Source organism: Bos javanicus, chromosome 20 (genome assembly GCF_032452875.1).
Source record: "Bos javanicus breed banteng chromosome 20, ARS-OSU_banteng_1.0, whole genome shotgun sequence".
NCBI lineage: Eukaryota > Metazoa > Chordata > Mammalia > Artiodactyla > Bovidae > Bos > Bos javanicus.
In genome coordinates, this window is record NC_083887.1 from 23,422,874 (window position 1) to 23,449,488 (window position 26,615).

At 39.2% G+C, this 26,615-nt stretch overlaps 1 protein-coding gene and 1 long non-coding RNA gene across 13 annotated transcripts in view; one reads left to right on the top strand and one right to left on the bottom strand.

Annotated features, from left to right (window-relative positions):
* SLC38A9 (solute carrier family 38 member 9) overlaps positions 1-11,796 on the top strand; it is a 101,378-nt gene extending 89,582 nt beyond the window's left edge. For 11 of the 12 annotated variants that reach the window (XM_061393506.1, XM_061393507.1, XM_061393505.1 and 8 more), the window contains 2 exons: positions 3,776-3,865; positions 5,054-11,796. In XM_061393506.1, the coding sequence (XP_061249490.1) occupies positions 3,776-3,865; positions 5,054-5,219 (256 nt within the window). In that variant the 3' untranslated portion in view covers positions 5,220-11,796. Of the gene's footprint in view, positions 1-3,775; positions 3,866-5,053 lie in introns of those variants that run through there. The other variant, XR_009731758.1, reaches the window with a different exon arrangement.
* A 1,847-nt stretch (positions 11,797-13,643) lies between these two features.
* LOC133233572 (uncharacterized) lies at positions 13,644-20,580 on the bottom strand. The gene is made up of 2 exons (XR_009731759.1): positions 14,994-20,580; positions 13,644-14,112 (listed from the first exon to the last, which is right to left on the bottom strand). It is a non-coding gene; the product is annotated as an uncharacterized LOC133233572 (long non-coding RNA).
* Positions 20,581-26,615: the final 6,035 nt, after the last annotated feature.

Genomic DNA, 26,615 nt, shown 5'->3' on the forward strand with positions numbered 1-26,615 from the left:
ATGGACAGAGGAGCCTGGTGGGCTGCAGTCCATGGGGTCGCTAAGAGTCAGACACGACTGAGCGACTTCATTTTCACTTTTCACTTTCATGCACTGGAGGAGGAAATGGCAACCCACTCCAGTGTTCTTGCCTGGAGAATCCCAGGGACGGGGGAGCCTGGTGGGCTGCCGTCTGGGGTCGCACAGAGTCAGACACGACTGAAGCGACTTAGCAGCAGAAGCAGCAGTAAAAAGTACCTAGTCCTAACCTATTTTATTGGGAATAAATTATCTTAAATGAAGAAAGCTTTTGGATAAAATTTGAAAAAAGTTACACTTGCTGTAACCAACTAGACGAGTGGTCTTAACCAGTTTATTTGAAGTAAAGTAATGCAGTCTTTCCCCTCATTTAACAAATAATTGGTTATAAGTATGTAGTTTTAAAAACAAAAAACTTTTAAAAGCCAACGTCAAGAGTTACCAAGCCTCTGGCCTTGACAACAGCAGCAACTACAGTTCTCACATTGGATTTCAGTAAATGTAAGAATCCTATTGTGTTTATATGCCCTGCCGTATTTACTAATAAATACATTTTAAGTCATAGATGAAAAAAAAATTCTAGGTAAATGCATTATTCCTGTTTTCTGCTGTTATTTTGCATAATGTTGGCTGTTAGAATGTTTTCTCTTCTTGGAAAAAGTCTGGAATTTCCCTCTTTCATTCAGATTACATTTCTTCCCCTACCATCAGGAACACATTATCATTTATCCTACAGTTGCAAGTACTCTGCACACTGCATACTTTGGAGCATACTTTTTGATCTCAGGACCCCTTTACACTCTTAAGGTTTATTTGAGGACCCCCAGGAACTTTAGTTTATGTGAGTTATATCCATCAATATTTAACACGAAAAATTAGAACCAAACTTTTAAAATGTTTATTAATTTACTTAAAAAGCAATAATAAAGCCATTACTTGTTTACATATAAATGATATTTTTGAAAACGAACAATTTCCAAAAAATTTTTTTACATTTCAAAACTCTTTAATGTCTGATTTGCTAGTATATCATTGAATTATCCTATTTTCTACATTCATTCTGTTGTAATATGTAATTTTTATTTAAATATATGAAGAAGATACACCCTCCCATGGACACATAGTTGGAGTAAGAAGGAAGTACTTTTAATAGCCTTTCCAGATCACTGTGGGTATTTTTCTTTGCTACTGTGCCAAACCTTGACAGGTGGTAGTTTTTAAAAGTTAGTTGAATCTGAAACTCAGTTACATTAAAAGCCACTGGTTTGTCTTACAATTTGGATCTTCTACCCATGTATGATTTTATAACATTAGGTTTAGTCATTTGGAAAATACTGGTTTACTGAGTTCTATAGATCTTCCAAATATTGACCCATTTCATTATATATTATCAGACCCCACTTTCGCTATTATCACCACCAGTTGCATTATAAAAGTCTTAGATATTGCAATACTGTCCCGCTCTCATGGTAGCAAATACCAGCTCTCCAAATTCTAATTTTTACTTGAAAGCTCAATGTTATCATTGGCAACACAAACTACCAGTTGTTTTTCTTGAAATGGTAAGATCATATCATTTATTTTTAAGAAAATGTCTGTCACATACCCAAATCTAAAGAAACATAGTTTGTCTGTCTTTCAATTAAAAATGGTCTTTGGAAAAAACAGCACGGTTGTCCCCCAGTTCAGTTGCACACGTGCTTTTCCTCGAGGCAGCCATTGTACTTCAGCATGCAGCAGATGTGCTGTATCATATACTTTCTATTTGATCATACAGAATATTAAAAAGATGTTTGTTCAGAGTATGAGATTTTGCACCACAACTAGAGAAAGCTCATGCACTGCAATGAAGAGCCCGCAGGTCGCAGTGAAGACCCAGCGCATCCAAAAACAAACAAAACAACACCGAAGTATGAGATTTTAAAAAACTAATAATTTTCAGTCCTTTATCAAGGACAATTTTTAATAAAACTTTTTTTTGAGAATGTTTGGCAGTAAAGAATACAGTATAGAATACAGAGATAGTTGCAGCTACCTCTATCCAATCTAAGGGGGCAGCAGTTTACCCACCATTGCTTTTGCAAAGCATGTTTTGTCTGACTGGAAAATAATTTTTACCTCAGAGCTTCCTGGAAGGGAATTGGAAACTTCCCTGAGGTTCGTGGTTACACTTTGAGAACCACTGCTTTGGAAAAATACACAAAATTGTTTCCTTTTACAATACAGAAATAACAGAGGCCCAGCCAATGTCTCAAAGCTCTGAAGCAATTTTAAGGTTGGAGTTTTTAGATAAATAGTAAGATCTAGAAGCCTGAATATCTTTGTAATTCATCAAGATATATGACTAACCATTTATTTGTATAAATAATTTTCCTCATTTTTAATTCTTTCTGTAATCTTTCCCAGGGATTAATTAACCTCTGATAACTTGGGCTCAAAATATTGCTTTGATATGTAACTTTGACTTTTAAGGATCATTTTGGGAGGAAATGGAGTTATTTCTCAAGCATCACATTCCATCTACCATATGATTATTTCTGTCCCAAAATTGATTTCACAAGCCTTGAATTGTTAACATCTAGTTCAATTTACTTAGCTGATATTCTGCTCATGGTAAATACTGAATAGCTTTACGTGACTAAATCTGAAAAATAAAAACCTGCCCATTTTGCCTTTCCCTTGATAAAATTTATTTTTCTAATTATAAAAGTAAAATAATACTTTACAAAGGAATACTATAAAACATACGAAATTTATCAGGTGTAGAAATGAAGAAAAACTACCCCAAATCCCAAATTGTAACACAATCACTACTCCCTTATAGTGTATTTCTTTCTGATATTTTTTTCAAACATTTTAAGATTTTCTTGTGTAGTAAAAATCTAACTAGCTTTTTCCTCAAGTTGCCTAGATAGATTTTTACCATCTAGGTAACAGTGATTATATATTTTTAACATTTTAAAATGTTTCCATCAAGTAAATTGCTGCCCTGCCATATTTCTAGGATGCTTCTATCTTTTTACAAATCAGTTCAGTTCAGTCGCTCAGTCGTGTCCAACTCTTTGAGACCCCATGGACTGCAACACGCCAGGCTTCCCTGTCCATCACCAACTCCTGGAACTTGCTCAAATTCAATGTCCATCAAGTTGGTGATGCCATCCAACCGTCTCATCCTCCATTGTCCCCTTCTCCTCCCGCCTCCAGCATCAGGGTCTTTTCCAGTGAGTCAGTTCTTCGCATCAAGCGGCCAAAGTGTTGGTGCTTCAGCTTCAGCATCAGTCCTTCTAATGAATATTCAGGACTGATTTCCTTTAGGATTGACTGGTTTGATCTCCTTGCAGTCCAAGGGACTCTTAAGAGTCTTCTCCAACACTACAGTTTCAAAAGCATCAATTCTTTTTACAATTCAAAAGCAGCAGTTCTTTTTACAAATACCTTTATGTTAATAGTTTTTCAATTTTCTTATGATATTCCACCCAAATGGAATTACAGATGAAAGAATGTAAACCCTGATATACACGACCAGTTTGCTCCTACAGAATTTAATCTAGTTATATAATTGCAGGAAAGGGCCAATATCACTGTCCCACCACCAGTATTGAGTACTCCTGTTGCCTTCTATTTATGCTGTAATTTTATTGTCAAGTTTAAGACATTCTCATTTTAGAGATGATAGAAATGAATTTCATTCTCACATTGTTATAATTTGCCTGTTTTTATATTTTTTCTTTCTTCAAACTCTCTTCTCAACTTTTAGCATTTTCCACGTGTTGATTTTTAATCTGTTTATTGTGGGAGCTGGAGTGATCATGGCCTGTTTCTACCCAAACATAGGAGGAATCATAAGGTACTGCCTGTAAGGCAACTTTGCCCCTTTACATATTGGTCTTTATTTTTATGCTTTTCCTATTGTTGTTGTCTTAATATAATTGTTTAAAATTCCAGTGAGTATTTAAAATTGCTAACATTCAAGTGCAGTTCACTGGTGTCAGTTAAGGGGCTCTTTATCTTCCACTTTTGCTTATTCCTCACTCTAGAAGCACCATTTTCCTTAGCCTTAGGTACCTTCCCCTTCTCTTTTTCTCATAATTTTCCACTGTATTTATTTTTATCCAAAATAAAGTTATTTTTAATATGTAACATATAACTTCTTGGGGTACCTGGAAGGTCTCTAATATGTCAAGGCTATGTCCCAACTTTCTTAATCCATTTCTACTCAAGAACATATTTCAGTGTCAATTGTAGTCAGAAAGTTTAGATCCCAGATGGCTCTTTGCTTAATATCCATTCTCCAAATATATTGTGATAGATTGAGTAGACTGGGATTAAAGTTGTGACCTCAGATTCTCATGGAAAACTGAAATTTATAATGATCCAATTTTTCTTCCTTAACCTTGTAGAAAGCAGGACTGAGTTACTTTTTTTGAAGACCCTTTCCTATAAAAGTAGCGAAAGACAAAAGAGGAGACCTTTAGCCTGACACTTGTGAAATATAATGGATTTACAAGTTCCCTTTAAGCTGTTTATAAGGAAATTAAGTATAGGGAAGGAAAGAAGTAAGTGTAGGTTCCTCAGTCATGTGTTTAGGTATTTTTGTTACTATCTTTGATAATTATGCTGAATACCAACAAGACATTCATCTGTTCTCAGTCTTAAGCAGATGCTTGCAGTCCTTCAACAACTCAGAATTTATAATTAGTTTATAAAAGATCAAAGATAGGAAGCCTATCTCCAGATGTTTCTGAGGAAGTAGCCATAATCACTGAGATACAGAGGAACTACAGAGACTTGAGAGATGAATAAAAAACTCTGTCAAGCAGATGCTATAAAGATGAACAGGAAATAGTATTTTATATTAACTTAGCAAGTAAAATAAGTTTTAAACTCAGATGCTTTATGTCAACAACAAATGAATCAAAAATAATTTTATTGTAACATCCAATTGAGGACGGTTTAAATTAACCTATATTTACCATAATTGTAAATCAGAAAAATGCAGAATGATTATTAACCTAAAAACTTTTTTATTCTGCAGGTATTCAGGAGCAGCATGTGGCCTGGCCTTTGTATTCATATATCCATCTCTCATCTATATAATTTCCCTCCACCAAGAAGACCGTCTCACGTGGCCTAAATTAATCTTTCACGTTTTCATCATTATTTTGGGCCTGGCTAACCTGATTGTACAGTTTTTTATGTGAAATAGTCAACTGCCTTCTCAAGATCTTTCATGGTATTTTGAACTTTGACAACGGTTCCACATAAATTCACTTGAAAATGCTGTTCTTGCTCTGACTGTAAATATTTTCCTAAGGTCATTTGATAACAAGGAAATAAGGGTCCATTAGTCAGTAATTATTATTAGAGTGGGGAAAAGGGCAGTAAGAGTGGTCTTAATCTCTTTACCTTTCTCATATTCACTCATCTCTTCATTCTCACTGTCTTTTCCAAGTAGAAACATATGCCTCTAGGAAAAATCATGCTAGGTTTTACTTTTAGAGACGTAAGGTGGGTAGGTTTATTTTGGCTACAATAAAGGTTCTCAGGGTGTCACAGCAACTGTATTGCCAGGTCCCATTTCTGTTTCAGTGATTCAGTTTCATTTTATTACTTGCTAGATCATTTCTTCAGTTTGCCCAAACCTTTACTGTTTTGGACAGTAAACCAAATACCTCATTTTTTAAAAAGTGTCCATGACATCAGTGTTAGTAGAATTCTTATGTGAGTCCTTAATATCTGTTTTTAAAACAGGAAAAAAAAATCTACAATGTTAATACAGACCCCATGGTTGTGAAACTTATACAAAATAAAGGAACTAGGAGAATTTGTTGCAGTCTGACTCCTCTTTGTTTCTGATCCAGTTCTAGTTCCCCAGCCCCAGTTTCCATAGGAACACGTATGGTTGCCCTCCAAGATCCAGTGGGCTCTTTTGCTTTTTTTGGATCCCTGAAGATTGCATAGAATTTGATGACTGGACCAATGAGGAAGAGTGTAAGAAGCATGGAAGAGAGAGATGTATAAGGTGTTAAGGGAATAGAGAGGAGTCAGAAGGAGTGAGACCTCCTTAAAAGTATATTCTTTGCAGGGGGTGAAAGTGATTTCTTCAACACAGGAAAGGATTACTTCTGTTTAAAGTATGACCTCCAGAAGGAGACCACCCCCACACAGCTTACTTCTGTAATTGGCAATGTTAAAGTGTTAGGTACTCAGTCGTGTCTGACTCTGCAACCCTGTGGACTGTAGCCTGCCAGGCTCCTCTGTCTTTGGAATTCTCCAGGCAAGAATACTGGAGTGGGTTGCCATTCCCTTCTCCAAGGCATCTTCCTGACCCAGGTATTGAACCTGGATCTCCTGCTCTGCAGGCAGATTATCTACCACTTGAGCCACCACAGAAGTAACTGACAGGGTAGAGGTTAAATCCCCATAAGAAAAGCTACTTGGATCTGAGAAAAGGATTAGGGAATCTAAATTCTTGTAATTAAAACTTCTCTTTTCCTTTCAAACTAAAAGTTAAACCAAAATCCAAATCCGTGTCTTCCATGTAATGAAACTTCTATGTTCAGCTGGAAAAGGTAGTTTTCTCTGATTTTATGGTCACATTAAACAGTATTGTGTTAATACCCAATTCCAAAATAATACATAAATTTGTTATTTCCTTCCTATGAGAAAAACAGATGAAATGTTTTTTTAAACCTGGTAAAGAGCCCCAGATTCAAGACCAGCTATTCTTTCTTTCAGCAGAGGTTTCTGTCTAGTCCACAGACCCGTACCTACAATGATGACCTATATTGCCTAAGCATTAGTACTCAGTAGTGTCTGACTCTTTGCAACCCCATGGACTGTAGCCTGCCAGGCTCCAATCTTCGTGGGATTCTCCTGGGCAAGAATACTGGAGTGGGTAGCCATTTCCTTCTCCAAGGGATCTTCCTGACTCAGGTGTCCAACCTGAGTCTCCTGCATTGCAGGCAGATGTCTTTACCATCTGAGCCATTAATACACCATATATTACCTAAGCTCTTTTTTAAAAAGTCTGTTTATGAAAATTCTCCAACATACATGAAAGTAGGAAAAAAAAATGACAAATTCCTCATATACTCATCCCCTACATTTAGTACAGTAATTATAAGACTTTGCCATTGCTCACCTATCCCCCAGTTTTTCTTTTCCACTGAAACTTTCTAAAGTCAATCTTGGAAGTTATGTCATTTCATCTCTATAAACCTTAATATGCACTAGTAGTCTCTTCAACGTAGTTATGTTTATTGAATGAGACGGTCTTTCTAAAGTTTTTGTTTGTTTTTAGCAAAAACTGCTGGTAGATTCTAAGGATTAGAAAAATCTGCATTAAATATCTGGATCTTTGTGTTAACTTCTCTCAGAACAGGAGTATAAGATGGGAGAAAGTGTGTCTGTGCCTGAGCATCTTTGTGACTTGAGAGTTTTGTTCATTTGGAGACACAGGAATCAAAAACCAGACCTTGAGAGATCCCTGTTTATCCCGTTTCCTCCCTTGTCTTTAAAAACATGAGAGACAAACTTGCATTGCCTTTTTCAATGAAGTTAAAACACTGGAATGTTTTAACACATAGAAAAAATGATTTGATATGTTTTTCCCATTTAATAAAGTGAATATGAAAGTGAATATATTATTTATTAAACTAAAAACCAATGTGGATATTTGCTTTTTGTTTTCTTTGAGAGATTTGCTAATTCAGAACTTCCAAAACCCTATGTTAGATTTATGCTGAGTGACTTTGCCTCCTTAGGTTTTTCTTTACAAAACCAGCTCCTTTGGCCTGATGATTAGCTTGGTTGGAACATTCTTTGTGTGAGTCTGTGTGTCCTGGCTCACACATTAGAATGATGAGATAAGGCCCATTCCAATCATTCTACAATGAATTTTAGACCTTTTTCTACTGTCATCTCTTTGAATTTTCTAATTAAAATTTCTTTTACTTTTTGCTCTGATGTGATTTATTTTAGTTTCTTTGAATTTAGCTTAGTTAACACATAATCAAGGACATTTTAAAACTTAAGTGTTTGGAGAGCTCTTCCTTGGAAAGGCTCTGGATGAATATGTAGTATCCTAATACTAAGCCAGAAAAAAACAAAGAAATATGCTTTGACATCTGACATGTGTGGGTATTCATCCAAAACCTGTTTCATCTTCACACCCAAAGAATGCAGTGGAGGAAAGAATAAACTTACCCACAAAAGAGACTGTTTTAGAGGGAAATATTCACTTTATTTACCCTAAATATACTTTGCAAATACAATGCAAACTCTAAATGGAGAGACAGAAGAGTTTTTGGTTCTATTTGAAGTTTATTAGGATAATTTTTTAATCTACATTTTAACTTACTCCACACATAATTGAATAACATTGTCAGGGGAGGGGAAATTTCCCCCCATCGTTCTTTGTTGTTTTGACTGGTCTAATAATTAAATTGACCCAAGACAGATTAACAGGAGAAAAAAACAAAACTATTTAATTCACATATGTGGAATTCTCATAGAAATAAGATTCCCCAAATGATCAAAGCAAGCTCTTTATATATCATTTTTAGACAAAGAAAGTGGTGAAGATTTAATGTATGCTAGGATAGCAAACTAATGAGGAAGTAACAAGTTTGTTTAGGTATTTGTTTAAGCCTTGAATTCCCTAAGTCTGATGATAAGGATATTTTCTAGCCTCCTGGTATAGGGAGGATTCCTTCACCTGAGAGATTTACTTCTTGCTTTCATGAAGAAGGAGGAAATGAGTGTTTTTTATATCTTTTTTTCCTACCAGCTGTTTCTCAAGTAACTTCATTTCAGAATAATCAGTGTACCACTGTGCCATATCTTGGGGTAGCCTGCCCTGAACCTCGACACTGCAATGTTGAGTACTTCGGAGGAGGCAAATATGTATAAGACATCATTGATATCCTAAAGGAACTTGTAGTCTAGTAAAGGAGCTATGCCTACAGTTAACTGTGACACAGGGTACCATCAGACCAAGAGAAACAGATCCCTTCCAGTTGGGATCCTTAGGGAGGGCAGGTAAGGAAGCTGAGTGGTAAAGCGGCAAGGATAACTGTCCAAGATTTTAGATCTTTGATGCATTCACTGTCAAGTGGGATCTTGTAAAGCGTAATTGCTTTTGGCAAATTGCCTCTAAATAAGAGGTTTAACTGCTTCTCTGCGCTATTTCTTGTTCTTTTTGCCTTTTCGCACTGCCTTGTTCACTTCTGTGAATCTTGGACAGCAAAGTACAATTGATCAATAGGGGAAATAATCAGTAATACACTGGGCAATATGAACAGAAAGATTCTATAAAATTTTCTCCCCAAAAACTTAAATTTCAGTATTCAAAATGTCAAATGTTTGGGCCCAGTGATTAGAGCAGGAAGTATTGATGTTGCTTGTTCTCTTTACAAAGCACTGACCTATTGCATTTTAGAATCTGCTGCTGCTGCTGGTTCATTTTCTCATCCCAACTCAAATGTCCAAAACAAAATCCAAACCTCACTGACACCTAAACAATAGAACGGTACATTAGTTTGTTGTCCGAAGTGGAACGCACACAACGCAGCCTGGCTGGCCCCAGTTTCACAGTCGACTGCCGACTTGACTTCTGATTATATAAACATGTATTGCAAAACAGCTCTGACGGGAACTTCATAACCTAAACAGTATTCTCTGAAATGTAATTTGTTGTCCTTTTATATTAAAGAAGAAATTAAATCAAAATTATTTTGATGAAAAACAACTCTGGGATTTTGTTTAATTGAATTTTGCCGGGAAATGCTATTGCCTACTAGCACTGACCTCAGGACAGAAGGAGTCCATCTTTTGCTGGGTCAAACTTCTCAAGTGACTCTGCATGTGTCACATCAGGTCATCCAAGTGACCGATAAGTGTGTCTCACAACGGGCCACATAGCACCCTCCTTCATGTTCTAAATCTTAGAAAAAGTTATATGCTTCTTTATGTTAACCGAAACCTAAAATGATCCTTTTTGAACAATAAACTGTTATGACTTCTCCCTCTAAGAGCATTTCACAGTGAATGTGGCACTTCAGATAAGGGTAGCCCAGTTTCTGGTATAATCTTACAGAGCCATTAAAGGCAATAAAGAGCTCTGTTTTCTTTAAGTTAAAATTCCTTTTGTTCCCAATTTTTTTTCATTATTTCTCAACTCTTCTGCAAAGATAAAAATAAGGCTATGTCTTTTTAAAAGATTAAAATTTTCTCCTTTCTCTTCATTCATCTCAGGCCATAAAGTACAGGATTGGGATAGGGTTTAGAAAGAGCACACTATGCAAAATTTTCCTCCTTTGGGTCTCTCACGATAGTCCAAGTAATCCAATTGTGTTTGTTCCCAACAGACACTTTATACACTTGTTTAGTCAGTGAATTAGTGATGCAGATTCCACTTTAATGAAAAACAGTAATTGCTATTTTTAAAAGTTTTTTGTTTCTACTTGGGAGTTACATTAACCCCCATCCCCCCCTTTCCCCCCCCCCCCCAAAATCAACAATATTGGATCAGTCAGGTTCAGAATTAGTCCCTTGGTTGATATTTACATACTAACCGGATGCCGGGCCCTGTTAAGCATGGAGTATCCTGTGGTGACAAGCCAAATGTGGCCCTGACAGTCAGCATTCTTGCCCAGCCCTGAACTCTGGCAGCTGGTCATTTTTTTCTTGGTGCCATGAAGTACCAGGCTGTGATCCTTTTCTGCTGCCCTCTTTCTGGTGAAGACTGTGACATAGCCACATCACACACATTTGGAAGAGATGAATATAGAACAGTGGTGCAATAAATGCGATGCTGTAAAGTGAACTATGTAGGCATGTGGACATGTAAACATGTGGACTTTGTAAAGTGAACTATGTAGGCGTGTGGACAAAAACGGAAAGGGACCATAGAATAAACATGCATCACCTCTTGAAGTGATGAGATTCTAATTGTGTATGTTGTTACTTTATGATTTGCATGACAAACTTTCTAAAAGGATATCTGTTACAAATCACAGGAGAGAAGGCTTGTAGAAATATATCTACACTCAACCCATGAAGTAAAGGACCAACTTACAAAGAACCTTTGGAATAGGGGATAGAGGTTGTTGGTTATACAGCAAATCCAGGTTTTGTGGGACATGAAGGTTATATAATTTGTTGTTACCTCTTAAGGAAAAACATAAAAACTACAGAGAACCCCATACAAATGAAGATCCCTTGCTTTAACTTTTTTAGCTGTAAGGTAAATCATCCTCAGACAGCTCTGAAGATGGGATTTAGAAGACCAGAGGAGATGGAATGAAGAAAAGCTTCAGCCCTCTGATATGTTAAGTTTTCAGTGTCTCTGTTACCTTTAAGAATTGCAACTTGTATAAGATCTGAGCCTTTGTTTCAGGAAGGGTCTAACTGGATTTAGCAAAATAGCATGGGGTACAAATTCAGTAATGGTTAATTTGGAATCACAATGGGACATTTTTCTTTTTTAGATCAGGGAGTTTTTACTTGGGGGAGGGTTCTGCAGGGGTGGGGGAGCATGGGGGAGGGGTGTTCCTTTTAACTTTACAGAAATAATAGACTTCAAAGATAATGTTTGTCAAATTGCGAACTTAATTGTCGATGAATCTTAGAAATGAGAAAAACATTTTATGGGCTCTTGATGCAGAAAACAAGCCACCAAGAGCACACTAGGGTAAGGCAACATTTATTTACACTTCACTTTGTTCTACAAAGAACCTGTTTCTACTACAATAAAGTAAAATCAACTTTGAAGAATTAACTTGCAACATTTTTTTAGAGACTAAATTAGAAATTTATGACACTCTTTAAGGAAACTATTCAAATAAACTTTTATAATTTTATAGTTCTTTTTTGTAGTTCATTTTATACTTCTTTACTGTAGATGATAAAGCCTAATTCAATGCAGTAGGCCTATTGATTGTCCCAGATTTGGAAATACAATATAGAGACATCCTTCCCAGTGCTGCCAGAATTCTCTTTATGTAACATGACCCTGATTATGTCCCTCTTCTGTAAAAACCTTCAGTCCCCATAGAAAAATGGGCAAGGGCCTTTGTAACAGATGACTCAGAAGAACAACTACAAGTTAACATGAAGAGAAAAAAAGTTCAGGGTCGAAACATTGATCTGTGCTAATGGATAAACCTCAAAAACATGAAACTGAAAAAAGCCAGATGTGAAAGACTACATACTGTATGGTTCCATTTATATGACATGTCTAGTAAGAGCAAATTTATAGGAACAGAAAGCAAATCACAGTTGCCTAAGACTGAGGGTGGGAGCAGGGGTTCTCTAGAAGTGGCTATATGGTGGTGATGGTTTATTCAGTAAGTCATGTCCGACTCTTCAACCCCATGGACTGTGGCCCCACCATGCTCCTCTGTCCATGGGATTTCCCAGGCAAGAATGCTGGAGTGGGTTGCCATTTCCTTCTCCAGGGGATCTTCCCAATCCAGGGATCGAACCCACATCTCCTGCACTGGCTGGCAAATTCTTTACCACTCAGCCACCAGGGAAGCCCTAAATGGCCATGAGGAGGAGATTTTCTAGGACTATAGAAATGATTTAGAAGAGGACTGTGGTAATAGTTGCACAAATGTATAATTACTAAAATCAGTGAATTGTAAACTTATATTGGTTAAATTTTATGATATGTAAATTATCCCTTGAAGCAGTTTTTTTTTTTTTTAAGTTCAACCGTGGTAGTAGAAAAGTAGCTTAAAATATTTTCTATTTATCAAGTACTAATATTATTATTTTATTTTTATTATATCATGACAAAGGTATGGAAATGAACACTCACACACAGTGGTGGGTGTAAAATTAGGTGCAGATTTTCTGAAGGTAATTTGACAATATGCATCTAAGCCTCAAAATGCTGGTACACTTGGACTCCCTTCTGGTTGTATATCCTAATTGGAGGATAAACACAGAGATATTCATCTCTGCTATTTGTAATGGGAAAATTAGGAACAACCTAAACATCCAACAATAGAAGATAAATTATGGAATACTATGTATCTATTTTCACGATGCAAATGCACATATGCAATGTGTCAATAAGATGTTTATAAATATAAGTGAAGCGATTACAATTTAATATGTATAGAGTTTAAAACATTTGTGTACATTTTTGGATATCTATATAACAAATATGAATCAGGTACCTCCAAGTGCTAGGACTACTGGGTTTCTTCCTGTTTTGTTTATGTGTGTTTTCTAAAGCTTTTAAATGTATCATGTATTATGAAAAAAAAGTTTTTTTTTCTTAAAAGGATATCTTTTTACTGACTTATCATGACTTTAAGGCTCCCTTTTGATATTAATAACAAAACCCTTTGGACCCTCACATAATAGCAGTTCAGTTTTTAGTATTTTAAAATTTTATTTTTATTTTTTTATTGGGCTGCATCAGGTCTTGGTTGCAGCACGTGGCATCTTTGTTGCATTGTGCAAGATCTTTTGTTGTGGCACACGGACTCTCTAGTTGTGGTGCCAGGGCTTAGTTGCTCTGCAGTATGTGGGATCTTAGTTCCCCAACGAGGGATCAAACCCACGTTCCCTGCATTGCAAGGCAGATTCCCAACCACTGGACTACCAGGGAAGTCCCTTTAGTGTTTATTGATTAATACAAAAAGCTACTATAACTTCTATACCACTTATATGGCTTTGAATATATTACAGCATCTACAAACAACACTCCCCACTGCCTGCGCGTGCACGCACACACACACACACACTCACACATCTTTTAGACTTATGTAGTCACAATGGCACCCCACTCCAGTACTCTTGCCAGGAAAATCCCATGGACGGAGGAGCCTGGTGGGCTGCAGTCCATGGGGTCGCTAAGAGTCGGCGACTTCACTTTCACTTTTCACTTTCATGCATTGGAGAAGGAAATGGCAACCCCATCCGGTGTTCTTGCCTGGAGAATCCCAGGGCTGGTGGAGCCTGATGGGTTGCCGTCTATGGGGTCACACAGACGCGACACGACTGAAGCGACTTAGCAGCAGCAGTCTACATTATCAATTTTGAAACAACTCTGTGGCTGCAGGTTGGGAAGGACACCTAGACAATAAAGTAGAAATGCTGTAGCTTGGTAATGAAGGTCCTTTTTATTACAGTCTTCCTACCTTTCCAACTTTCCACCAGTTCATACAAAACTGCTAATTCTGTCACTGGTCATGCTGTTATTTCATCTGCTTTTGTACATGCTGTGCCTTGGGCCTGACATGCCCTATTTCTTTTGTACACTTCACAAATTTTTATTTTTCAGGGCATTGCTTGGAAATCATCCTTTTTAACTCCCTTCCAAATAGATTAGGTGCCCTCCTTTCTGCGCTTTCCACTTGGCACATGTTTTTTCAATTGGAGTATAGTTGCTTTAGAATGTTGCATTATAATGAAGTTAGTCAGAAAAATGAATATCATATATTAACACATATATGTGAAATCTAAAAAAATGGTACAGATGAACCTGTCGTCAGGCAGCAGCAGCAACATAGATGTAGACAATGAATGGACGTGTGGACATAGGGCAGGGGCGGGATGAATTGGGAGACTGGGATTGACATATGTGCACTGCCATAAACAGATGGATACTGGGATCCTGTACACATGCTTTTATTGAAGCATTTATCACATTGTATTGTAATTACTAGAGAAGACAATGGCACCCCACTCCAGTACTCTTGCCTGGAAAATCCCATGGACACAGGAGCCTAGTGGGCTGCAGTCCATGGGGTCGCTAAGAGTCGAACACGACTGAGCGACTTCACTTTCACTTTTCACTTTCATGCATTGGAAAAGGGAATAGCAACCCACTCCAGTGTTCTTGCCTGGAGAATCCCAGGGACCGGGGAGCCTGGTGGGCTGCCGTCTATGGGGTCGCACAGAGTTGGACACGACTGAAGCAACTTAGCAGCAGCAGCAGAATTGTAATTACTCACCATGTACATTTCACCATCCAGATAAGGAAGTTCACCTTTGTATCCACTGTTTCTGGCACATTATCTGCAACAGAAGAGAGGCCTGTAATCTCAGTTGAATGAGTGTGCAGAGAAAGACCCAATCTTGCCCTTAAGACAGTTGCAGTCTAGTTAGGGACACATACATGTCTCATATTATTGTTGCTCAGTTGCCAAGCTGTATCCGACTCTTCGCAACCCCATTGACTGTAGCACACCAGGCTTCCCTGTCCCTCACCATCTTCTGGAGTTTGCCTAAGTTCATGTCTATTGCATCGGTGAGGCCATCCAACTGTCTCATCCTCTGCTGCCGCTTCCTCTGCCTTCAACCTTTCCCGGCATCAGGGTTTTTTCCAGTGAGTTGTTTGTTAGCATCAGGCGGCCAAAGTATTGGACCTTCAGCTTCAGCATCAGTCCTTCCAATGAGTATTCAGGGTTGATTTCCCTTAAGATTGACCAGTTTGATCCCTTACTGTCCAAAGGACTCTCAAGAGTCTTCTCCAATACCACAGATCGAAAGAATCAGTTCTTCTGTGCTCTGCCTACTTTATGGTCCAGTTCTCAGAACCACAGGTAACTACCGGAAAAAACATAGCCTTGACTATACTGACCTTTGTCGGCAAAGTAACATCTTTGCTTTTTACACACTGTCTAGGTTTGTCATAGCTTTCCTGCCAAGAAGCAATTGTCTTCTAATTTCATGGCTGCAGTCACCATCAGCAGTGATTTTAGAGCCCAAGAAAGGAAATCTGTCACTGCTTCCACTTTTCCACTTTCCCCTTCTTTTTGCCATGAAGTGATGGGACCAGATGCCATGGCCTTAGTTTTTTTTAATATTTAGTTTTAAGGTGGCTTTTTCAGTCTCCTCTTTCACCCTTATCAAGAGGTTCTTCAGCTCCTCCTCCCTTTCTGCCATATATATTAGTCCTATAATAGAAGATGAATGACCACACAGAAGAGACAGTGGTTAATTCTGACTGGGTGATTAGGAACTACTTTCCAGAGTAGGGTCCATTTGAATTATTTTGACAAACTGAAGAAGAAAAGAGGAATAAAAGCCTTGAGTCTCTTGTTACACTTTAGAAATTCAGTCTATAGAAAAATGGAGGAAGGCACCATCTTCCCTCCCATGTGCATTCGCTCTTCTTGGCAAAAGGAAGCTGGTGTCTCCTTCCAGCCCCACAACCGCGCCCTCCGGTCCACCCCGAGCCATCTTTGATCCGTCCTCTTGCCTGCCCAATGGCCCACGCAGTGCCCTGAGGCCGCTTCACAGATCTGTAGAAGAGTTTAAACTGTCATTCTGTCCGCGGCCCTTCCACCACTGGTGCCTGTCTCCACTGTTTCCCAATCCCAGTCGGGGAATCAAGATGAAGGCGAGGGACGTGGGTGAAGAAGACAGCGAAAGCGGGCAGAACTCTTCCAAAGGAGATAAAATGCAGATTAGCCTCTGTGATGTGTCTTCTGAAGATTTTTTTAAAAACTTGGCTAACACTAAAAGAGCTCCATGCCAGAGAGCCACGCCGACTTCAGGGTAAAGTAACCAGTTTGAGGAAAGAGCGATTGTCAGACGGGAGGTGGACAGGCTCCATATCCAGAATTAAAGATTCGACGGAGCAACGGAGAGCCCTGAATGACACTATCCATGACCTGTGAGGTCAATTAAATGCCAAAGTATGTGATCGCTCTACAGTAAACGAAAGGTACAGAAATACGCCACAGCAAGAATTTTATGATATCCAACAACAAAATCTGAAATTTTTTGTGTGAGCTTTTGTGTGAGCTCACAGCAGAAAGGAATAAATTAAGAGAAGAAAACAAGCAGCTTTTGGCTAGGCTCAAGAGGAAACAGCCACAGTTTCGCCGTTCTTTTTCTCATAGTGATGACGACTCCGTCCCTGCGTCTCAAAAGAGCGAGTCAGTTATTTCCATCAGGGACCCTCCGCCGGACCTGAGAGGCATGTGGCTGTCAAACTGATAATGCAAACGAACACCAAACAGATGAAATCTAGAGGGAAAAAGAAATAGCCACACAGTTCCGAGTTTCAGGTTCCATTTTACAGTCAGGACGTCTTTGAGGTGCCAGAGAGCCCTCAGGAGAAGATTTCCTCTAACAGCAGTAGACTATCACAATAAGCAGTGGCAGTCCAAAGTCATCTAGTCCTGTTCCTTCAGCGTCTACACTTGGCCCTCAAACTGTGTATGGATTTGAAGATAACTCCAGCCTTCCTGATGCCAGGCGTGGCCATCCACAGAGCAAATCCATTTTCACACAGAGGACCTCCCCACAGAGGATCTCCACACCAAAGCGTGGAACTGACATTGATTTCCATTGGAGCCTTTCCAGTATTTCTCCAGGAGAAGAACTACCTACTGAAGTATTATCTGAAACTTCAGACGAAAGTATGATTGATTATCAGTTCAGTTCAGTCCCTCAGTCCTGTCTGACTCTTTGCGACCCCGTGAATTGCAGCACGCCAGGCCTCCCTGTCCATCACCAACTCCCGGAGTTCACCCAGACTCACATCCATCAAGTCAATGATGCCATCCAGCCATCTCATCCTCTGTCGTCCCCTTCTCCTCCTGCCCCCAATCCCTTCCAGCATCAGAGTCTTTTCCAATGAGTCAACTCTTCACATGAGGTGCCCAAAGTACTGGAGTTTCAGCTTCAGCATCATTCCCTCCAAAGAAATCCCAGGGCTGATCTCCTTCAGAATGGACTGGTTGGATCTCCTTGCAGTCCAAGGGACTCTCAAGAGTCTTCTCCAACACCACAGTTCAAAAGCATCAATTCTTTGGTGCTCAGCCTTCTTCACAGTCCAACTCTCACATCCATACATGACCACAGGAAAAACCACAGCCTTGACTAGACGACCTTTGTTGGCAAAGTAATGTCTCTGCTTTTGAATATGCTATCTAGGTTGGACATAATTTTCCTTCCAAGGAGTAAGCGTCTTTTAATTTCATGGCTTCAGTCACCATCTGCAGTCATTTTGGAGCCCCCCAAAATAAAGTCAACCACTGTTTCCCCATCTGTTTCCCATGAAGTAATGGGACCGGATGCCATGATCTTCGTTTTCTGAATGTTGAGCTTTAAGCCAACTTTTTCACTCTCCACTTTCACTTTCATCAAGAGGCTTTTGAGTTCCTCTTCACTTTCTGCCATAAGGGTGGTGTCATCTGCATATCTGAGGTTATTGCTATTTCTCGCGGCAATCTTGATTCCAGCTTGTGTTTCTTCCAGTCCAGTGTTTCTCATGATGTACTCTGCATATAAGTTAAATAAGCAGGGTGACAATAGCAAAAGCATATTTTCTCCTTTTACATGGAGAGACGAAAACACCACTTTACATCTATTTCCTTTAGACTATACTTCAAGATCTGATGTGAAAAGACCATCATTTGGTGTTTTTCGTGTTTCAATGAGAGATAGCAGTAGCCAGACACCTTGCAGTGAACAGTCCATAGCAAGGAAGAACAGTAATGGAGCTACAGGTGCAGCCCATGATGCTGATAAGCCACAAGGTGAGACTCAGGCTTGCACTTTGGGGTCTTCAATAAACAGAAGTCAAGATACAGTTAGGAAAAGAGGGGGAAGTAGCTATCTCTCCATCTCTCTCTTAAGGAGACTGCTTTTCTTTTCCACAAGGACAGTCTTCCTATCAATTCAAACTATTTAACATTTGTATTCAGACTATGTAACTGGTAATTCCTGACTTTGATTCTACTTCCCAGAATATAATATACAGGCAATAAAAAGTTGGGCAAATGACTAAGACTTTGAAACAGGACCTACTGCCAGTTAATTAGATTCAGCTACAAAGAAAGAAACTTAGTTTTCAGAATCCCTCTACTTCTATATAAAAGTATAGAGGTCTATCATCTTTTTGTTGAAATTAAGCTGCTTGAGTCTATGAGTCAGGGTGTGTCATGCTGAGTTGGTTTAGTTGTGTCCTAGTTTTGGTAACACTATGGACTTAGCCTGCGAGGCTCCTCTCTAAAGAGAATCCATGGGATTCTCTAGAAGAATATGGGAGTGGATTGTCATGCCCTCCTCCTGGGGATCTTCCCATCCATCAAGTCTCTTAGACTCTTGCATTGGCAGGTGAGTTCTTTATTACTAGTGCCACTTGGGAAGCCCTTATGAGTCAATAGTTCAGTTCAATTCAGTTCAGTCCCTCAGTCCTGGCTGACTCTTTGTGACCCCAGGAATCACAACACGCCAGGCCTCCCCGTCCATCACCAACTCCCGGAGTTCACTCAGACTCACGTCCATCGAGTCAGTGATGCCATCCAGCCATCTCATCCTCTGTCATCCCCTTCTCCTCCTGCCCTCAATCCCTCCCAGCATAAGAGTCTTTTCCAATGAGTCAACTCTTCACATGAGGTGCCCAAAGTACTGGAGTTTCAGCTTCAGCATCATTCCCTCCAAAGAAATCCCAGGGCTGATCTCCTTCAGAATGGACTGGTTGGATCTCCTTGCAGTCCAAGGGACTCTCAAGAGTCTTCTCCAACACCACACTTCAAAAGCATCAATTCTTTGGTGCTCAGCTTTCTTCACAGTCCAACTCTCACATCCATACATGACCACAGGAAAAACCATAGCCTTGACTAGATGGACCTTTGTTGGCAAAGTAATGTCTCTGCTTTTGAATATGCTATCTAGGTTGGTCATAAGTTTCCTTCCAAGGAGGAAGTGTCTTTTAATTTCATGGTTGCAGTCACCATCTGCAGTGATTTTGGAGCCCAGAAAAATAAAGTCTGACACTGCTTCCACTGTTTCCCCATCTATTTCCCATGAAGTGATAGGACCGGATGCCATGATCTTCATCTTCTTAATGTTGAGCTTTAAGCCAACTTTTTCACTCTCCACTTTCACTTTCATCAAGAGGCTTTTGAGTTCCTCTTCACTTTCTGCCATAAGGGTGGTGTCATCTGCATATCTGAGGTTATTGCTATTTCTCGCGGCAATCTTGATTCCAGCTTGTGTTTCTTCCAGTCCAGTGTTTCTCATGATGTACTCTGCATATAAGTTAAATAAGCAAGGTGACAATATACAGCCTTGACGTACTCCTTTTTCTATTTGGAACCAGTCTATTGTTCCATGTCCAGTTCTAACTGTTGCTTCCTGACCTGCATACAGATTTCTCAAGAGGCAGGTCGGGTGGTCTGGTATTCCCATCTCTTGAAGAATTTTCTATTGTGATCCACACAGTCAAAGGCTTTGGCATAGTCAATAGTCAAAGCACAAGTAGGTGTTTTTCTGGAACTCTCTTGCTTTTTCCATGATCCAGTGGATGTTGGCAATTTGATCTCTGGTTCCTCTGCCTTTTCTAAAACCAGCTTGAACATCAGGAAGTTCACAGTTCACATATTGCTGAAGCCTGGCTTGGAGAATTTTGAGCATTACTTTACTAGCATGTGAGATGAGTGCAATTGTGCAGTAGTTTGAGCATTCTTTGGCATTGCCTTTCTTTGTGATTGGAATGAAAACTGACCTTTCCCAGTCCTGTGGCCACTGCTGAGTTTTCCAAATTTGCTGGCATATTGAGTGCAGCACTTTCACAGCATCATCTTTCAGCGTTTGAAATAGTTCAACTGGAATTCCATCACCTCCACTAGCTTTGTTCGTAGTGATGCTTTCTAAGGCCCACTTGACTTCACATTCCAGGATGTCTGGCTCTAGGTCAGTGATCACACCATCGTGATTATCTGGGACGTGAAGATCTTTTTTGTACAGTTCTTCTGTGTATTCTTGCCACCTCTTTTTAATATCTTCTGCTTCTGTTAGGTCCATACCATTTCTGTCCTTTATCGAGCCCATCTTTGCATGAAATATTCCCTTGGTATCTCTAATGTTCTTGAAGAGACCTCTAGTCTTTCCCATTCTGTTGTTTTCCTCTATTTCTTTGCAATGATCACTGAGGAAGGCTTTCTTATCTCTTCTTGCTATTCTTTGGAACTCTGCAATAAGATGCTTAAATCTTTCCTTTGCTCCTTTGCTTTTCACTTCTCTTCTTTTCACAGCTATTTGTAAGGCCTCCCCAGACAGCCATTTTCTTTTTTACATTTCTTTTCCATGGGGATGGTCTTGATCCCTGTCTCCTGTACAGTGTCACGAACCTCCGACCATAGTTCATCAGGCACTCTGTCTATCAGATCTAGGCCCTTAAATCTATTTCTCACTTCCACTGTATAATCATAAGGAATTTGATTTAGGTCATACCTGAATAGTCTAGTGGTTTTCCCTACTTTCTTCAATTTAAGTCTGAAATTGGCAATAAGGAGTTCATGATCTGAGCCACAGTCAGCTCCTGGTCTTGTTTTTGTTGAATGTATAGAGCTTCTCCATCTTTGGCTGCAAAGAATATAATCAATCTGATTTTGGTGTTGACCATCTGGTGATGTCCATGTGTAGAGTCTTCTCTTGTGTTGTTGGAAGAGGGTGTTTGCTATGACCAGTGCATTTTCTTGGCAAAACTCTATTAGTCTTTGCCCTGCTTCATTCCGTATTCCAAGGCCAAATTTGCCTGTTACTCCAGCTGTTTCTTGACTTCCTACTTTTGCATTCCAGTCCCCTATAATGAAAAGGACATCTTTTTTGAGTGTTAGTTCTAAAAGGTCTTGTAGGTCTTCATAGAACCGTTCAACTTCAGCTTCTTCAGCGTTACTGGTTGGGGCATAGACTTGGATTACTGTGATACTGAATGGTTTGCCTTGGAAATGAACAGAGATCATTCTGTCATTTTTGAGATTGCATCCAAGTACTGCATTTCAGACTCTTTTGTTGACCATGATGGCTACTCCATTTCTTCTGAGGGATTCCTGCCTGCAGTAGTAGATATAATGGTCATCTGAGTTAAATTCATCCATTCCAGTCCATTTTAGTTCGCTGATTCCTAGAATGTCGACGTTCACTCTTGCCATCTCCTGTTTGACCACTTCCAATTTGCCTTGATTCATGGACCTGACATTCCAGGTTCTTATGCAATATTGCTCTTTACAGCATCAGACCTTGCTTTTATCACCAGTCACATCCACAGCTGGGTATTGTTTTTGCTTTGGCTCCATCCCTTCATTCTTTCTGGAGTTAATTCGCCACTGATCTCCAGTAGCATATTGGGCTCCTACTGACCTGGGGAGTTGTTCTTTCAGTATCGTATCAATTTGCCTTTTCATACTGTTCATGGGGTTCTCAAGGCAAGAATACTGAAGTGGTTTGCCATTCTCTTCTCCAGTGGACCACATTCTGTCAGATCTCTCCACCATGACCCGCCCGTCTTGGGTTGCCCCACGGGCACGTCTTAGTTTCATTGAGTTAGACAAGACTGTGGTCTTAGCGTGATTAGATTGACTAGTTTTCTGTGCGTATGGTTTCGGTGTGTCTGCCCTCTGATGCCCTCTTGCAACGCCTACCGTTACTTGGGTTTCTCTTACATGGGGCGTGGGGTATCTCTTCAGGGCTGCTCCAGCAAAGCACAGCTGCTGCTCCTTACCTTGGACGAGGGGTATCTCCTCACCACTGCCCTTCCTGACCTTGAACGTGGGATAGCTCCTCTAGGCCCTCCTGTGCCCACGCAGCCACTGCTCCTTGGATGTGGGGTTGGTCCTCCCGGCCTTATAAGTCAATAAGAACGCTAAAAAAAAAAAAAAGAAAGAAAGAAAGCCATGAGAACACCTAAAAGGCGTGGACTGTAAGAGTTCAACCCTGTAATACTTGTGAAATACTTGACAAGGTAACCACAATACTTACACTGAGAAAGATTTTATTTTTCAGAATAAAATAAATATGACTTTACAGATACCATACAGCATGACTTAAATTACAAAAGAGAAGATGTGACACAGACTGTATACTAGTTATTAAAATTTGCTTTTAAAAATCAAAAAGCAAGAGCAGAAGGAAAAACCTCATCAACAAATACCAACTATTTAGCAAGCAAGGGCAACATTTACAAGAGGAGGAGACCTTTTTAAAAAACAAAGCAGTTATGGTTTTTTCCGTAACATAAAGCAGCCAGTTGCTTGTCACTGGTTATCACAGTGTGTGTGTATGTGTGCATGTGTGTGCACATGCATACGTGTGCAAGTGTGTGCACATGTATACTGAACGGAGGAGGGGAGAACTAGTCAGCAACGCATGTCCCTCTCCTTCCTTCCTTCTGTCCTCCCGCTACCATCCTCCTTACTTTCCCTGGGCCGTGGTGGTATTCAACTCCTTTTTTCTTTACAGTTTTTTTTTTTTTCCCGTGTGTCCCTGGGCGTGTAGAAAAAACAAAGTGATTGAGTGAATTCATGTGCCATAAAACTCACCCTTTAAAATAGAGTACAATACATTAGTTTATATGGTATATTTAAAAACTTGTAAAACCATCACCACAGTTTTAGAATATTTTCATCATCCTTTAAAAAAGCCCATACATAATAGCAGTCACTTTCTACATTCCCCCACCTTTTAGCTTGTGGGGAGACAAAACCAAAAAGCTGTGGTTGTGGTTGTTAATTTGATTCAATATCTCTTGGAATGAAATACCATCAGGGCTGAATATTATCTCCCTTTACATATTTCTTTCCCCAAACATGGAAGCTTATAACATAGCATCAATAATCTTTGACTTTTATTCTAAATCATACATTCTAAGTAGCTGAAGGTTGTAGTTATTTAAAACTGTTTTATTAATGTACTTTAGAATTCATATCCAGCTTTTGATGTGTTTCAATCTCTCTGGCAAGTTAATTATCAACTTATTTTATGTTTTTATATCCTGTATTATTACAAAAATATTTAAAATAATATTTACTAAAAGCAAAATGGAAAATTAAAATTTACTGTATTATGATTTGACTTTTACTGTAAATCATACATTCTAAGTACTTGATTCTAGTTATTTAAAACTTTTATTAATGTTCTTTAGAATTAGTTATCATATCTAACATTTGATGTGCTTCAATCTCTGGCAAGTTAACTGTCAACTTATTTTATATTTTTATATCCTGCATTATTAGAAAAAATGTTTAATATTTACTAAAAACTAAATAGAAAATAAGTAAAATTTAACTACTGTATTATGCTGATCAAAACCCAGGTGCTTTTATGTTCTTCATTGCGTTTGCTTTTTTTTTAAAGTACTTATTTATTTATTATTTGGCTTCGTGGGTGTCTTAGGTGCAGCATGTGGCATCTATTTCCCTGTCCAGAGACTGAACCCAGGACCTCTGCACTGCCAGTGCAGAGTCTTAGCCACAGGGAAGTTCCCAGGGATTTTGTTTGTTGGTTTTGTTTTAAGGAAGGGGGGGTGTTTTTGTGTGTGTGTGTGTTTTTTCTTTTTTGTTTTTAGCAAAATTAGAAAAAAGAAAGGGGAAGGAATTGTGTAAACAAGTGTGGTACTGGCAACGAGTTAGCCTTCTGATTGTACTTCCAGAGGACATGCAGTTTATGAAAACCCTTTGCTTGTATTCTATCATATATAGTAAAGAGGAAATGGTAAATTGTAAATAATACAATTATACATCAAGGTAAAGAGAACAGAGTCTGGAAAAGAACCTGACACCATACAAAACTGTATAATGGTCCTGTGAAGATAACAACAGCATTCCTTACTCTTAAAGAACCTTCCTGTCTTTTTGCGTTTGATTTTGTAAATCCTGGGTCAAATAAAAGCTACAATGTTAAATATGAAAAAAAAAAAAGAAAAATGGAAATGACCCACCAGTTACTTCCTGAACTTGCAGCTCTCTAGCTATCCTCAGTCCTAACTAAACATGGTTCCCACTGCCCTAGCTTCCCTTTCCTCTCATCTCATTGTCAAAAATCACTGACAATAGATTTTCTCTTTAGAATGCAGAGTTTGCACTCTAATCTGGCAAAGAGTTTGCTTACCTGATGATATGCATGTTTGGGTGGTAAGAAAAAGTGTTATGTGAAGCATGGGAGAACTGGTTTCTAATCCTGGCTTTGCCATAGTCTCACTCTATAGACTAGCTTTATGACACATTCATACTTCTTGGTCTTCAGTTTCTTCTTTGACAAAATGGAGGTGATTAGAATAATTACGTCTCTTTAACCTAATTAATGTAGTTATTTAGAAGAATATATATAACACTATATAAAAACACCTTACGAAACTGAAATACTGTACAAATGCTCAGTTTCAAGATTATATCATTACATTTCTGAAACCACTTGATGGAATTGGCCAGACTCCTCCTACCGAGGGGCTGTATAACTTAAGGAGAAAAGCATAGCAGAAAGATGGGGAAAGAATTCTTGTTTTGTTTGTATAGTCAGATGAGTGGTTTTCAAGTGAGTGTGGGTGATAACACATCTGGAAATCATAGAAACACAAAATATTGATGCATTTAATTACATCATACAAATCAGGACTATTTAATCCTAGTTAGTCCTGACTCTTTTGATGAACTATGATTATGTAACATGTATACAATACAAATAAAAGGGCTTACCAGATGGCTCAGAGGTAAACAATCTGCCTGCCAATGCAAGAGACACAGAAGATGTGGGTTTGATCCTTGGGTTGGGAAGATCCCCTGGAGAAGGAAATGGCAACCTACTACAGTATTCTTGCCTGGAGAATCCCATGGACAGAGGAGCCTGGCAAGCTACAGTCCATGGGGTCACAAAAAGTCTGATGTAACAGCACCCAACACTCACTCATACAAATAAAAAGTAAAGATGTACTACTCCTCAGTTCTTTTCTTATTCTAAGCCCAAAATAGGGTTACTTGTGCTCTTTACTCACCATGGTAGTCAGGGTTCTCAGAAAAATAGAACCAAGAGGAGACAGACAGATCAGAAGATAACTTAAAGAATTGATTCATGTGACTGTAGAGGCTCGCAATTCAAAATCTGCAGGGCAGTCTGGCAGGCTAGAGACCCAGGAAAGTGTTGAGTGTACAGCTCCAGACTGAAGGCAGTCTGTTGGCAGGATTTCCTCTTCCTTAAGGGATGTGAGTCTTTTTCTTAAGTCCTTCAACTGATTGGATAAGGCCCACCCACCTTGGTTGGGTGGCATTACCAACTCAATGGATGTGAATTTGAGCAAACTCCAGGAGATAATGAAGGACAGGGAAGACTGTCATGCTACAGTCCATGGGATCATAAAGAGTCAGACATGACTTAGTGACTGAACACCACCACCACCTTATGGAGGGTGATCTGCTTTATTCAATCTGTTGATTTAATCTCATCTTAAAAGGATATTCACAGAAACATCCAGCTGTGTTTGACCAAATATCTAACATCACAGCCTAGCCAAAATGACACAAAATTAACAATCAGACTCACCAACAAATCACAGCAGCAGGCTGCAGTTTCCCCATCCCTCCCTTGTCAATTTTCCAGGGATTTCTTACAACTGAATGTCCAAGGGTGATTCTGTGTGTGCCATGGGAGGGGACAGCATGAAATGTGAGAGCAAGTCCAGCACACAGCAGCTCTGAAACACTAAGCAATAAGCTGCCCAACTGGGACAGCTTCCAGGGACAAGCCAGCCCTGGGACCTCCAGTCAGGCCATTGCCCAAGGCCTAGCAGGAAATCATGCTCCCACAGAGCAGTTTTAATTCCTGCCCATTGGACCCAGCACCTC